The sequence below is a fragment of the Peromyscus leucopus genome, chromosome 22, assembly GCF_004664715.2.
Source record: "Peromyscus leucopus breed LL Stock chromosome 22, UCI_PerLeu_2.1, whole genome shotgun sequence".
NCBI lineage: Eukaryota > Metazoa > Chordata > Mammalia > Rodentia > Cricetidae > Peromyscus > Peromyscus leucopus.
This window is the reverse complement of record NC_051081.1, coordinates 35152974-35168731: the sequence shown is the minus strand read 5'-3', so window position 1 is coordinate 35168731 and position 15758 is coordinate 35152974. Positions and strand designations below refer to the sequence as shown.

The 15758-nt window shown below is 51.4% G+C and overlaps 1 protein-coding gene across 1 annotated transcript; it reads left to right on the top strand.

Moving 5' to 3' along the window:
- Nucleotides 1-292: 292 nt before the first annotated feature.
- Adgrf3 (adhesion G protein-coupled receptor F3) lies at nt 293-14966 on the top strand. Its single transcript, XM_028874292.2, has 14 exons — nt 293-382; nt 1645-1705; nt 2065-2205; nt 2626-2805; nt 3808-4017; nt 6412-6621; nt 7484-7627; nt 7813-8009; nt 8460-8639; nt 10324-11706; nt 12379-12420; nt 12504-12572; nt 13034-13089; nt 14520-14966. The coding sequence occupies exons 1-14, from the start codon at nt 293-295 to the stop codon at nt 14542-14544; spliced, it is 2988 nt and encodes a 995-aa protein (XP_028730125.1). The 3' UTR covers nt 14545-14966.
- The last annotated feature ends 792 nt before the right edge of the window (nt 14967-15758 follow it).

Below are 15758 nucleotides of genomic sequence, written 5' to 3'. Positions count from 1 at the left end.
AGATTACCACCACACTGTATCCCCTCCTCCTTGGTCTAGAGCCCAGGGGAATCCAGGCACACTCCTCTCACAGAGCCATGTGGGGTCCAGGTGGCCCAGTGACCTGGAAACATATTTGACTGCATCGCAGGCTGTGGTGATTGCTCTGTCACTTCAGCCTGGATCTCTCTACCCTTTCCTTCCCTTCCTCCTGTGCCAGCCCTGCCAGCTCGGGGCGGGGGGGAGGGGGGGGCAGGGGGAAATTTGCATCATGGGACAGCTGGAGGGCTTTTAGGGACTGCTCCATCAAGCCATGGCCTCTCTAGCTCTCTCCCAGCTGCTCCTGGCCATGACTCTTCTCCGGCTGGAGTTGGAGTCAACGTTTGTCCCCACAGTCCAGTCAGTAAGTACTGGGATGACGACCCCGGCCGGGGACATCTGCAGAGGCCACAACCAGAGCCTCAGACTGCGAGGGACCACAAGGTGTGGGACGAGAGGACAGGTGGAGGGAAGGAACCAGCTTGCAAGACCCCCCAAAGAAGCCAGTCTTCCTGCCCAGGGTGACGGGACACGCCCATGTTTTTGTCTGAGACCCTACGAAGTCCCGTGGCACCTGCTGCACTTTGGACAAAGGCTCTTCTGGCCAGACTGGCAGTTTATAATGAACCGAAAAGAAAACCTTTGCAGGCTGGAAGCTTATTGGCATAGACGGGAGAAAGTCTGGGAGGCAGTGGTAGAGCCTGGGCTTGTATTCTGTAATGTTTCCTCCAAGGAAGGCATGGATATCATTCTTGACTTATCTACGACTCCAAATCTATTGCAGTTCCCAGCTCTAAATTCCTATCAGTAGCTTTCTCTGAGTCTTATCTGTTTATATTATATTCGTATTTATGGATCCACCAAGTTTTTTTTTCTTGTTTTTAGTGTGTGTGTGTGTGTGTGTGTGTGTGTGTGTGTGTGCTTTGTTGCCTAGGCTGGTCTTGAACTCTTGAGCTTAAACGATGTTCCTGCCTCATTATCTTAAGTGCTGGGATTACAGGCATGAGCCACCATACCTGGTCTCCTTCTGGTTTTATTATTTATATTTTGGGAGTGGTTGTTGTTTGTTTGTTTGTTTTTTGAGATAAACGTTCATTCTGTAGCCCAAGCTGGTCTGGAACACACTATGTAGCCCAGGCTGACCTTGAACTTGCTACAAGTCCTGCTTCAGCCTCCTGGGTGCTGGGATTGCAAGTGTGTGCTGCCACCTGGTTTAGAGACGCATTGTGCACATGAGATTTTGAGAGGAAAGAGTGGGTTGATTCACAGGCCCCTTGCCTCCCTGTGGGAGCTCTGGACCCAGCCATCTCAATTAGCCTAGAGGCCCAGGGACAGGTAAATTCAGGAAGCAGCTAAGCAAAGCATGTTGACTCCCAGGGTGTGCCTGGTTCCTGGTTTCAGATGGGACTGATGGTCCTGTCAGGGTCCCTGGGATTGTGTCTTTGTCCCCCCATCTTCTGAAGGCCTTTTCTCCCTCCAGATATTTACATTTGGCCTCTAGCCTAAAAAAAGTTTCTAAGAGACTAAGTCATAGCGGCATAGCCAGGCTGCCCCTGGGGTGGGCTGGGAGGAACTCGGGACCAGGCTCTCCTCTCCTCAGATCTCTCTCCTCTTGTCTCTTTGCAGGAACTCAAACCATCAGCAGGGAATTCTGGGCAGCAACTGAACCCAAACAATGGAGTAGGGGGTGAGTGGAGGGGCTGGTGGGGAGTGGGGGTAAGGAAGAGGAAAAGAAGAACAGGAGGGGGGGCAGCGAGGTGGGCAGAGAGAGGACAGACTCTGGGGGGCGGGGGCAGACAGGTCCTACACCAGCCTTTAGGTGGGAGGCCTGGGGACACATGTGCACCTTTGCGATGATGACATGGACCAGAACGCACCTCTGCTAAGCAGGAGTCGTGGCTGTCCTGCACCCTGTGTGTACCTAGGCAGGCTCTGGGAAACGACATCTGCTTGCGTCCCCAGAGACATCCAGCTGAGTACGGAAAGGCCAAGGGGGCCTCACTGGGGCCTCGCCGCCTCTTCTCTGCTGCCCTTTTGCATCTATAGAATCAGCGCTGGTCTCCAGCTACGTCCAGCTGGGGTTTCCAAACAGGACCCAGCCACAGCAGCTCCCTAAGAACTTGACTCTTCCAGCCGCCTGGACATTCCTTCGCCCAAGAATGCTTACCGCCCTTGGCCTTACAACAGGTAGCAGCTGGCCGGTAACGGGGCTCCTTGGGAACAGTACACAGACTCCCAGCTCACTAGCTAACCAGCTTGCCCAAGATACAGCGAGCTCTCCCTATTTCCCGCGGGTTGCAGCTGGATTAATTCTCCCTGGTCCAGTTTCTTCCTCATCTCCTTTCCGGACAGACCCCTCCCCTCCTGTTCATGCCTCAGTGTTCTAACTTGAGCAGAGGGTACAAGGGGCAGGCAGAGTGTGGGGGAACTTCGCCGGGGTGTCCTTGTTCAGCATGGTCTGCTGCTCGGAGTCCTGGATGGCTGGGTGGGTGGGACTGATCTCCTGGGACTTGGAGATTAGTGTCAGCCCGCCCTGAGACCTCCCAGGAATCAGACACTGGCTGGTCCCACAGCCTCACTTTCTCAGTCTGTCTGCCTCCGTCACAGAGTGTCGCGTCAAACAGGATGGGACTCGGCTCTGCTTTTGCCTCCCTGGCTACCGGTGGAATGCTAGGCTTTGCTCCCTTTATCCTACCTGCTACAGCGACGTCAGATCGGAAAGCGATCTCTGTAGATGCCGCAGTTTCCACGGTCCTGCTCCTGGCTACTGCCAGTCGCTGCCACCTGGTAAGAAGGGATTGGGAACTTGGAAACTAGCATCTCCAAATTGTTCTGGGTTGTTGGGGTTTTTTGTTTGTTTGTGCTTTTTCTTTAGACCTATGTTTCTGGCAGCTAGTCCAAGCCCAGCTACTCCTCTGACTGAGGATAATAAATAGAAAGAAGAAAGACCTGAGCTTGGGACTTGAAAAATGAGACTAAAGAAAGTTGCTCTGGGCCGGGCAGCAGTGGTGTACACCTTTAATCCCAGCACTCAGGAGGCAGAGGCAGGTGGATCTCTGGGAGTTAGAAGCCAGCCTGGTCTATAGAGTGAGTTCCAGGACAGCCAGGGCTGTTACACAGAAAAAAAAAAAGTGTGGTGATATATTGTGTACCCCAATAAAGCTTACCTGGGGATCAGAGGACAGAGCCAGCCATTAAATTAGACATAGGGGGTCAGGCAGTGGTGGCACACATCTTTAATCCTATCACTCAGGAGGCAGAGATCCATCTGGATTTCTGTGAGCTCTTGGCCACACTGGGCTACATGAGAGAAACAGAACCAGGCAGTGGTGACAGATGCCTTTAATCCTCCCGGGAAGTAATATGGCAGGACACAGAAAGGTGTACAAGGCATGAGGAAACAGGAACTCGCTCTCCTGAGGCTGAGGATTTCATAGAGGTAAGCTAGTGGCTGGCTGTTCCGCTTCTCTGATATCTGGCTCTGGGTTTTTTATTATAAGACCTTTTAAAATTCATATTACAAAAAGGAAAAGGAAAAGAAAGCAGCTCTGAAGACATATGGTGGGGCAGGGCTTCCCTGAAGCAGCCCCAAATCTCTGGAAAGTGAAAGTTGTGAGCCAGAGAGCTTGGCATTTCAGTTCTCAGCGGGAGGGTCTACTAGGCTGAGGTGGAGCAGTCACCCTTGCATGGCCAGGAAGGAAGATGCGCCGGAGGGGTGTGGAGAGGCAGGCCTCAGGAGATGAAGAAGAGGAATTGCTAGCCAAGGCCCTGTCTCTTACTTCCCCATAGTTTCTGCAGACCTAACCCTGGACTCCCAGCTGCCTCGGGACACCCTGAACCTCATTCTCAAGACAGCGGAGGCCACCAACCTGAGGTGGTACTTGCAGCACCCACACAACCACAAACGCATCTTCCTACGGCCAGGGACAAATGTGTTCCAGATGTCCACTCAGGGCCAGGCTGGCCTTCGCGTCACCAGCTTATCCCGTTACTGGACAGGTAGCCCTCAACTGTCTCCTCTCTCCTTTCCGCCCACGGGATTTTTGAGACAGAGTCTCACTCTGTAGCCCATCCTGTAGCCTCAAACTCACAGCAATCCTCCTGCCTCAGCCTCCTGAGTGCTGAGGTTACAGGCATACGCCACCTACTTCTTTCTCCTCCTTCCTCTTTCTTCCTCTTCTCCCCCCCCCCCCCCCCCCCCCCCCCCCCCCCCCCCCCCCCCCCCCCCCCCGCTCACCTCTTCTGAACCTTTTCCATCCTTCCATTTGCTGGGGAAGCAAAGGCAGAGAGACTCTCATAGTGAGGAAACATTCTGTACCACAGCTAACTGTTTGCATTGTAGTCTGGGGTTTCTAAGACCTTTTCTCGGCTTCACAAAAAAACCCAAAGTTGTCCTGATATATGAAGAGGTTAAAAACACAAACAAAGGGGATGATGGGATGATGACGTCACTTGCCTCTGTCTTGGGAATGGGAATGGTGTGCTGCAGGCACAACAGGCTTTTTTTTTTTTTTTTTTTTTTTTTTTTTGTGATTACTCTTTGGGGGCTGGCCGCCCAGCTCCCAAATAAATACACAGAGGCTTATTACTTATGAATGCCCGGCCTTAGCTTGGCTTGTTTCTAGCCAGCTTTTTCTAACTTAAATTATCTCGTTTCTCTTTAACTTTGTTTTGCCTCTGGGCTTTTTACCTTTCTTCATTCTGCATGTCTTTTTTCCTTCTTATCTGTAGTTGGCTGGGTGGCTGGCCCCTGGCGTCCTCCTCTCCTTTTTCTTTTCTTGCTTACTCCTCCTCTTCCCTCAAGCCTAGATTTCCCCTCCTATTTATTCTCTCTGCCTGCCAGCCCCGCCTAGTTCTCTCTCTCCTGCCTCGCTATTGGCTGTTCAGGTCTTTATTAGACTAACCATGTGTTTTAGACAGGTAAAGTAACACAGCTTCACAGAGTTAAACAAATGCAACATAAGGGCTGAAGAGGTGGCTCAGGGGTTAGGAGCACTGGTGGCTTTCAGAGGACCTGAGTTCAATTCCCAGCAACCACATGGTGGCTCACAACCATCTGTAATGAGAGCTGGCGCCCTCTTCTGGCCTGCAGGGACATGTGCAGACAGCACACTGTATACATAATAAACAAATAAATCTTTTTTTAAAAATCAAACATTTAGAAAAAAACACAAATGCAACACATCTTTACATCATTAAACAACTATCCCACAGCATAAACAAATGTAACACATCTTAAAATAATATTTCACAACAGGAGCAAATACAGAGAAGCAGGCATTCTTTTACATGTTAAAATGACTGGCCTGGCCTGCAGATGTAGCTCTAGTTGGTAAAGTGCTTGCTTGCCCAGCAGGTGTGAAGCCATGGGTTCAATTCCCAACACCTCATAAATCAGGCATGGTGGTGCACACCCATAATCTCAGCATCCGAGAGGTGAACGCAGGAAGGCGAGGTGTTCAAGATCATCCTTGAGTACACAGTGGCTTTGAGGCTATGTGAAACCTCCAAAAAGGAAAGCGAGGGGGGAAAAAGAGCTCAGAAGACGTAACATCAAACAACAAAGAGACCCTGCCTCAAACAAGATGGAAGATACGTGACTGCACCTGCGATTGTCCCCCGACCTCCACACATGCTGTGGCACACGCCCACCCACACAGCAAACATACTTGTGCATGTGCGTGTGCATACACACACACACACACACACACACACACAGGCACGCACGCACGCACGCACGCACGCACGCACATGTCCAAAAAGTTAATCTGAGAGTTACTTTTCAGGAAAAAAAAAATCCTGCTGAAGATTCACAATACGAGGGGACGTTAAAAACCGAGACCACTCAGTTCCAGCTGAGAAAAGACTGGTTGGTGCTTGTCTAGAGCAGTGGTCCTCAACCTTCCTAATGCTGCCGCCCTCTAATACGGTTTCTCGTGTTAGGGTGACCCCCCCCCCACCACAAAATTATTTTCTTCGAAACGCCATCACTGTAATTTTGTTCCGAATTGTAATGTAAATCTCATCTGTGTTTTCTGATGGTCTTAGGTTGACCCCTGTGAAAGGGTCATTCAATTCCCAGGGGGGTCGTGACCCACAGATTGAGAATCACTACTCTAGATGCCATGGGAGCACTGTGGGGACAGGACTCGCCTTAGAGTTCATCAGCCCTGGCCAAGACAGACAGGCCAAGAGCCTTGTTTAGAAATCTCTTTCTCCTTGGGGAGGGAGTATCCTCCCAAAGGGCCGTCCCGGGACCTTCTGGCTGGGAGTAAGCTCCTGGTGCTCCGCAGAGGAGGGAAGAGTTGGAGCTCCTGGGCTGTGACTTAGAAAGAGGCGGAGAACTGGCTTGCAGGCAGACCTGGGCGAGGCAGAGTGGGTATGTCTCTGCAGGTACGTATATGAGCATCTTTGAGGCCCAGGGATTCAGGCGGAGGCTGGATCGGGTGGTGCAGGTGCCCTTGAAGACGGAAGACGTGGTTCGGCTCCCAGACGAGCTGTCCATCTCCTGTGCTGCCTCCACCGGCTTCCAGCTGAGCTGCTGCATACCGCTCACAAAACTGAACTACACTGCTCTCTGGAGTCCCGGGGAGGGCAGCCAAGGTAGGAGACCGTCAAAGATGAACGACGTGACGGGTCCCTCTGGGCGGCACAGGCTACGGTTTAGGACGGGAGTTGGTGACCATGTTCAACAGTATTCTCACCCCATCAGCGCAATCCCTGTTCTGTTGATAGAAACCTTCCATCTCACACTCCCATTTCACGCTTGCAGTAAACTCCGCGAGGTTAGCTTAATAGCATCCTGTTTTTAAAAAGGAGGAAACTGGGGTGCCAGAGGGATGGCTCAGTGGTTAAAAGCACTCGACTGCTTTTTCAGAGGTCCCGAGTTAATTCCCGGCAACCACATGGTGGGTGGTTCACAATCATCTGTAATGGGATCTGGTGCCCTCTGCCGGTGTGCATGAAGACAGAGCACTCATATACATAAGATACATGAATAAATAAATCCTTTTTTAAAAAGGGGGGGGGCACTGGGCCTAGAGAGATGGCTTAGCAACCAAAGCACTTGCTGCCCTTCCAGAGGACCCCAGATCAGTTCCCAGCATCCGTAGCGGGTAGCTTACCACAAGTAACCCCAGCTCCAGCGGATCTTAAAGCCCCCCTTCTGGACTCCGTGGGCACTGATGCTCATGCACATATCCACACAAAGATACATAGATATGTGCATAATTCAAACTAAAATGATTCTTTTTAGCAAGAACGAGTATTTAAAATATGTTGAAACCAAGTCCCAGAGCTGATAGGGCACATTCAGTGAAACCCAAATTCTGTATGCAGTAGCAGGATGCTGACACACCCATTCAGCTCTTCCTCACAGTTTTGTCCTCCAAGACCACTCTGAAGTGGCATTTTAGGACCTGCTTCCGCCAGTGATGGTTCACTTTTCTCTTCTTTCTTCCCTCAGCCTCCTTGTATAATACATCAGATTCCCAATGCCTGGTGCTGACTGTTCAGCGCTGCCCAGCAGCTGACACCACATATACGTGTACCGTTCACAGTCCGCACCTGCCTCCTCTCGTGGCTCCTGTCTCCATCACCGTCATCCAGGGTATGTGGGCCCTGGGTCCCTTTGGCTGACCTCTAAGTGGCTTGTCCTTGGAACACGGGGTCTCTTCCTTTGTTGTTCCTTGTCTTGGGGCCACTAAGTCAGGTATCGAGGCCCGCATAGGTTTTGGTCAGAACAAAGGCTCTGGCTATATTGTGGCTGCTGAGGCCTCACTGATCCTTGTTCAGATGGAGACACTACCTGCCCCGAGGACTTCTCAGTGGTTGCCTGGAATGTCACCAAGGCTGGCTTCGTGGCACAGGCCCCGTGTCCTGTGAATAAGAGGGGCATGGTAAAAAGGCTCTGTGGGTCTGATGGCATCTGGGGGCCCATCCAGAACAGCTGCACAGAGGCAAAGATCCTAAGCTTGTGTCTTGAAGCCCAGGTAAAGATGCTACCTCCATGACTGTCCCAGTAAACCACACCTAACTGCCCGCCCACCTGCCGGTCTGTCCACCTACCTGCCTACTTGCCTGCCTGCATTCCCTCCCTCCCTCCATGCCTCTCCTTCTCCTTCCCTTAGGATTCAGATTCAGGAAACTTTGCTGATGTCGGCTTACCTGTCATTCAGCCTCTCTCTGATCTGGACTCCTAGCAGACCTAGGAAGAAGGAATGGGTCCTCCAGGGACTGGGCTGGGGTGGGGTGGGTGGGTGATTGTCTCAAACAGTCCCATCAAGTAGTGTCTCTCCTCTTAACATCAGCATCGTCGGCTCCTTCTACCTGCCCATCCCTTCTTCTCCGAGGGCTCTGGAGCAGAGGGACAAGGAGCTGACTGAGTTGGGGGAAGATGTGGCTCCTCCTTGGAAAGGATTTCCCACTGTCTTTTCTGTCAGCTGCTGCTGGAAGGCCAGGGAAAGCCGGACGAGGAGGTGCCGCGTATCCTGAGAGAGCTACAAGGGCAGGTGGGGGTGGCCAGCACCTCCTCTGACTTACGAGAAATGCTGCGCACTGTGACCTTCCTGGCCAGTGTGGTAGCAGAGACAAGAACAGAGCTGACAGACAGTGCCCTGAAGGTGAGATTGTTGTTGTTTGTTTCTGCTCTTTTGGGGGCCCATCATTCGGCTCCCAAATAAATCACACATGGAGGTTTATTCTTAGTTATGAATGCCCGGCCTTAGCTTGGCTTGTTTCTAGCCAGCTTTTCTTAACTTAAAATTGTCCCATCTATCTTTGGCTTCAGGGCTGTACCTTTCTCTATTCCTGTATACCTTTTCTTTCCTTCTTATTCCGTGTCTGGCTGTGTAGCTGGGTGGCTGGGTGGCTGGGTGGCTGATGCCTGAAGTCTTCCTCCTTCTTCTCCCCCGTCTCCCAGATTTCTCTTTCTCTATATTCTCTCTGCCTGCCAGCCCCAACTGTCCTTTCTTCTACCTCGCCATTGGCTGTTCAGCTCTTTATTAGACCATCAGGTGTGTTACACAGGCACAGTAATATTGGAGAAATTATTTTGGCCACTCCACGTAGTTAAAAGGATATTTGTTTAATGGCGTAACTCACAAATTAAGTAATGGGTAGGTCGCAGGGTCTGGGGAAGGTGTAACGCAGTCCAGCAGTGTTCTCCGGAGCTCTGCACAGTCAATCTGCACCGGTCAGCGTCCCGGCACCGAGAGCGTGCCCAGAGAGAGCGCTGGCCCATCCAGCTCTCGGGTCCCCAGGCGCCTCCCCTCACCCCGCCTCGTAGTCGTGACAGTTGCCAGAGTCTCAATGGGGGTTGGAACTTCCAGAACCAAGCTGGAATGGCTACCCACTACACAGTAACACAGCTTCACAGAGTTAAACAAATGCAACATAAACAAAAGCAACACACCTTAAAATAATATTTTCCAACATAAGATCTCGGAGCCGCACTGGGAGCCAACTGGGGGTTGGGGGTGGCTCTTTTATCCCTTGCCCTTTGGAGTCTAGGTGTTGGCTCCTACTTCTTCTGTTCTTAAAGACCAGTCTCCAAAGCCATGGAGAGTAAAGAAAGCCTGATATTGGAAGGCAGGGAGGGATGTGGAGGCATGAGTTTCATAGACATGCGCGGGCACACAGCATGGGATCATCGAATACACTCGCCATACATGATAACCCAATAGGCACAAAGACACCCAGATGCCCTTGGTGTTGCCAGGCAGCCAGGTGGCGGTGGCCCATGCCTTTAATCCCAGAACTCGGGAGGCAGAGGCAGGTGGATCTCTGGGAGTTGGAGACCAACTTGGTGCACAGAGTGAGTTCCAGGACAGTCAAGGCTACACAGAGAAACCCTGTCTCAAAAAAAAAAAGACCCAAGATACCACACACCCTTCCTGTTACCCACTAAACTGCAGTGATGGCCACACAGACCTCACGTGGCTTTCAACTTCAGAATAGTGTCCTCCCTTGCCACTGGCCACCATTCCTGGCTTTTCAGAAGTGGACAGGTTATGGAGTTGAAGAGGGACCTTTGTAGGACTTGGGAGGTCCCGAGGGATGCAAGTGGGAGAAGAGGCGTTAGGCAGAGGATCTGGGTGTGGTTTGGAGACCGTGAACCTGACAGGACCCAGTAGCTGCTGACGTGACCCCTTCCCCTGCTCTAGATGGTCTCCTCACAGACCTGTCCTCTGGTAATCATCTTCTCTCCAGCCCGGGGTCTTGCCATGGAGGGGCGGGGTGCAGTCTAGGTGCGGGGGCCGCTGGAGACTGGCAAATCACACGCCTCCTTACTGTTGGTCCCTCCAGGATCTCCTGACAACCACAGACAAGATTCTAGATGGGAACATCAGCGCCCTGTGGACTCTGGCCCAGGCCCAGGAGCCCTCGATGGGCTCAGATTTCCTGGCGGCCGTGGAGACCCTGGTCCACAGCTTGAGCCCACAGCGGCATCCTTTCCTCTTCCGCTCATCTAATGTGTTCCTGCAGAGCCAGCTCCTCCCACACACCTCTCCTTCCGGCTACCAAATGTCCTTCTCGGCCTGGCCCCTCCTGCAGGCACAGATTCCATGGCATTCACTGGCCCCGCTGGTCGAAAATGGAACTAATGTCAGTATTACTAGCCTAGTACTGCAGAAACTGGACCACCGCCTGCCCTCACACTATATACAAGGGCTGTGGAACACGCCGTATGCCACTCCCGGGCTGATCCTTGTGGTCTCCATCACAGCAGACGGCCAGGCCTTCACAAAGGCAGAGCTTCTCATCGACTTTGCAGACGTGAATGGAACCCTGCACTGTGTCTTCTGGGACCACAGTCTCCACCAGGGTCAGGGCGGGTGGTCCGATAAAGGGTGCCAGGTACAGGCGGCCAACGCCAGCACCGCCACTCAGTGCTTCTGCCGGCATCTCACTGCTTTTTCCATCCTCATGTCCCAGCACACCGTCCTGGAGAATCCTACCCTGGACCTGCTGAGCCAAGTGGGTGTCGGGGCTTCCGTCTTGGCGCTGCTCCTGTGCCTGGTCATTTACAGGCTGGTGTGGGGCATGGTGGTTCGAAACAAGGTCGCCTTCTTCCGCCACGCGGCCCTGTATAACATGGTGATCTGCCTGCTGGTCGCAGACGCGTGCTTCCTGGGGAGCCCGTTCGTTCCTTCGGGGCACCACAGCCTTCCCTGCCTAGCCACCGCTTTCCTGTGCCACTTTTTCTACCTGGCCACCTTTTTCTGGATGCTGGCACAGGCCCTGGTGCTGGCTCACCAACTGCTCTTTGTCTTCCATCAGCTGTCCAAGTACTTGGTCCTCTCCCTGATGGTGATCCTGGGCTACCTGTGCCCACTGGGGTTCGCAGGGGCCACCCTGGGCCTCTACTTGCCTCAGGGGAAATACCTGTGGGAGGGGAAATGTTTGCTGAGTGGAGACGGAGTCACGCTGCACGCCTTCAGTGAGCCGGTGCTGGCCATCGTCACTGTGAACGCGCTGGTCCTGGTCATCGTTGTGCTGAAGCTCCTGAGACCATCTCTGTCAGAGGGACCCCCCTCGGAAAAGCGCCACGCTCTCATGGGGGTGCTTAAGGCCCTGCTTATTCTCACGCCCATCTTTGGCCTCACCTGGGCACTGGGTGTGGCCGTTATAGTTGATCAAGGCTCTGTCGTCTTTCAGTACGTCTTCACCATTCTCAACAGCTTCCAGGTAAGTGGCAAGGGTGGGTGCTATATATGATGGTCTAAGTCACTGCCCATCACTGGGCTCAAGAATTTTAGAAGGGGATTGAATCTAGATCCCATCCCTTCACTGCCTGGCTGGGTAACTCTGGGCAAACTATATAACCTCTCTGCGCTCTGGTTTTCTTATGATTGTGTCAAAGTCTAGATTTCATCGGTACCTAATCTTTTTTTGTTTGTTGGTTTTGGTTTTGTTTTTTCCGGAGCTGAGGACTGAACTCAGGGCCTTGGGCTTGCTAGGCAAGCACTCTACCACTGAGCTAAATCTCCAACCCCCGGTGCCGAATCTTAACCCGATCTTAGGAAAGGCACTCGAGGGCCAGCGAGATGGCTCAGCAGGTAAAGGTGCCTGCCGCCAAGCCTGACAATCTGAGTTTGATCCCTGGGCCCTAGATGGTGGAAGGAGAGAACCGAACCCCTCACATTGTCCTCTGACCTCCACGTGCACACTGTAGCATGTAGACAGCACATGCATGCACACGTGCACACACAATACCAAATGGGGCCGACCGGTGCAGAAACTGAGGCGGTGACTTGGGATATGGATCAGAAAAAGGGTCTGAGAATAGAAGGTGGGGAGAGGAAGCGGGGAGTGAGCCTCCCCCGACACTAACCAGCTCCCTAACTCCCCTCTCCTCAGGGTGTCTTCATCTTAGTGTTTGGCTGCCTCACAGACAAGAAGGTGAGTACCCAGTCAGCTCCCCGCACTCCTGACCCAGAGGCCTAAATTCCATCAACACAAGCGGGTGTTTACCATCCCTTCAGGTACTAGAAGCCTTGCGCAAACGCTTCCGCTTCCGGGGCACCCAGTCCTCCTGCTCCGCCCTCTCCCTGGTGAGTTGCTCCGAGCCTCAGCTGTCTGCAAGATTTGGCCAGCCATGCTCCAGCCCTCCCCGGGAGAGATGGACCCAGCTGGGAGAGGAGAGTCAGCGCTTCTTCCTACAGCAAGCCGCTCTCAGGCTCAATTCCCCCCAGCTGCGGGGGTGGGGAGGCGGGCAGACCAGCCTGCATAGTCCGAACGGGATTTTGGCGTTCCCGGTGCCCACCCGGATGCCTGGTGACACTCCTCTCCATAGTCTCCCACATCTAATACTCTGCTCCATGTTAATATTGGAGGGAAAAGAGAGCAGGGGTGGAGGGGGAGGGTGGGGCAGGGACGACCGGGATCTATGGAGCTGATACCAAAGTTCCCGGAAGGGCTGCTGAGGGTGTCAGAATGGTCCCGCCCTCTTCACAGGTGGGTGTGGGCTGTAGTAAAGATCACCCCCCAACTGGGCCTCTCTACGTCTCCCTAGGCCACAAATGAAACCCACACCTCCGAACACGGCAAAGAAAGAAGTGAGCATGCCAGGTGAGGGGCGGCTTTCTCAGGAGCAGAGTGAGTAACGGAGGTGAAAGAGGCCATAGCGAGGGCCTCCAGGCCAAGTCTCCCCGACTCTTCCCCGATGTTGGGGGAGTGAGATCCAGAACCTGGACACCTAAGCCTGATGCCCCAGATCTTTAGTTTTCATTTTGAGAAAGGGTCTTGCTAAGTTACCAAGGCTGGCCTTGAACTCACGCTAATCAATATGATGTGAGCTTGTGATCTCCCTGCCTCATCCTCCCCAGTGCTTGGATAACAGGCATGTGAAATCATACCTAGCTCTGGCCAATTTCTTGGCAAGCAGCTCCCCAGCAAAGCCTTATCCCAGCGGGTGTGGCTATCCCTGAGTGAGCGGCGGTGCAGAGACAAAGCATCGATAAACTAGGATCATCCCAGAGATCCCCTTTCCAGGATACCAACTTTCAAATTATCTGGAAAAAGCCTCGCCTCAGCCAGGTGTGGCATGTATGGTTGTAAGCAGGAGAAGCAAGAGTTCAAGTCCAACCTAGGCTACATAGTGAGAGTCTGTCCAAACAACCACAAAACCCTATCTATATCACATATAGTGTGTGTGTGTGTGTGTGTGTGTGTGTGTGTGTGTGTGTGTGTGTGTGTGTATGTGTGTATTAAACCAACCAACCAACCAATCCTGCCTTAAATGATTGCCCTTGTGGCTCTGATATCTGGAGAAGAGATGTGTTTACACAGGTAAGGGAAAGTATCCTGTCCCCAGCCCCAAGCTTCAGGGTGACCCTTTTGGGTGTTTTTTTTTTTTTTTTGGTTTTTGGTTTTTGGTTTTTCAAGACAGGGTCTCTCTGTGTAGCTTTGCGCCTTTCCTGGAACTCATTTTGTAGACCCGGCTGGCCTCAAACTCACAGAGATCCGCCTGCCTCTGCCTCCCGAGTGCTGGGATTAAAGGCGTGCGCCACCACCGCCTGGCCAGGGTGACCCTTTCTAACAGGAAAAGAGCCATTCCAGGGTAAACAACACGTGAGCTCATGTTCCTGCTGAGGGAGCTGAGGGTGTGTGCTGGAACCCACCAGATGAGTCCCAGGCCATATTCTGGGCACTCTCTGCTCTTTGCTCAGGGAAGGCAGATTTCCATTTCCATCCATCATAGGCATTCCTTGCACAGCTCAGCTGTCCAGAGCCCCTGAAGGACGAAAGCAAGATGCATGAAAAGAGGTAGCTAAAGCTACCTAGTGACCCGAGGAAAAAGCCAGCCTTTGCTGAAAAACAAAACAAAACAAAACGAAACAAAAGAAAAAATACAAACAGATGCCAGTGTTCTAAAGAACTACAAGAAAAACAGTTCTAATCAACGGTGTATATGGTACTCAACAGCGCATGTTACAGACGCAAGGAAAATGTCTTTAATGTCACTACTGACTGATTTCTTTGCTGTTTCTTTTTGATAGTTATGAAGAAAGGGTGGCTGATTGACAGGAGGAGCCTGTGATCTTCTGGACACTGAAGATGAAGGGCAGAATTCAGTTTCTTTGGGGACAGTAGTTACACAGTCCTTACTAATATAACTGCTTTAAAAATACATCAAAAGAGGACATTTTCTAACCTATGAAGTGGCACATACATGACACAGAAAGAAATCTGGAGTGATAGTGAATTTACCTGTTAAAGCAGATGATTGAAAATTAAGCAACAATGAAACTTTTGACAGTACTCTCTTAAACAGAGAGGAAATAAAAATACATTTGTTTAGGCTGACAAGGGAGGAAACTGACTATTTTATATTACTAACTATAAAAGTACTATTGTGAAAGGTAATGTCAGACTTTGGGAACTCCTTTACAATAAATTTCTAAGTTTACATTTACTTATATAACCACAATAAAAAGCTAACAACACATGACCTGTGTATTTCATAGCAGAGCAGTAAAGTTGATGGCAATTTTAGAACTATCTCATAGAGAATATGAGCAATCAGTTTCCTCGTGACCCAAGATTTTTGAGTGCCTAAAATGTCTCTGAAGTAGCTGTAAGTTTTACCGATCTTTGTATCTTGCTTCCACAACATATACAATGTTCTATAATAGCCAGGTATGATGATGCATGTTCTTAATCCCAGTACTGGAAAGGCAGAGGCAGGCAGATCTCCGAATTCAAGGCTAGTCTGGTCTACAGAGTGAGTTCCAGGACAGCCAGGGCTACACAGAGAAACCCTGTCTTTAAAAAACCAAACCAAATTAAACCAAACAAACAAAAACCGATGTCCTGCAATCTTTCTTTCCCTGTTCTTTTCTTATTTTCTATGTTTATGGGTGTTTTGCTTGCATGTGTGTCTGCACACCACATTCACGAAGTGCCTAAGAGGCCCGAAGAGGGTGTCAGATCCTCTGGAGTTACCCACGGTTGTGAGCCATCATGAGAGGGCTGGGAATCAAACCCAGGTTCCTGGAAGAGCAGCCAGAGCTCTTAAGCAATGAGCACTCTTCAGCCTTTGCATCTTTTTAAGGGTTAGGAAAAGGTGAAGTCCTTCTATCTTTAACTTAAAAGAAATCAGTATAAAGTATCTGTATCGGGGAAATCTGTATGGAAACAAGGAGGCACATCTGAGTGACACCTCAAAGTGGCAGGATCAAGGGAAGACAGAAGAGTAAGATGCAAGAAGACAGGACAACAAGACATCTGGCCAAATT

What these genes read in the sequence shown, in the direction of transcription:
- Adgrf3 (XM_028874292.2), top strand. Translation starts at nt 293, where the DNA reads ATGGCCTCTCTAGCTCTCTCCCAGCTGCTCCTGGCCATGACTCTTCTC. An exon ending in CCCAAACAATGGAGTAGGGG is followed by an intron (nt 1,706 to 2,064) that starts GTGAGTGGAGGG and finishes TTGCATCTATAG; the next exon opens with AATCAGCGCTGGTCTCCAGC. An exon ending in GAAAGAAGTGAGCATGCCAG is followed by an intron (nt 13,090 to 14,519) that starts GTGAGGGGCGGC and finishes TCTTTTTGATAG; the next exon opens with TTATGAAGAAAGGGTGGCTG.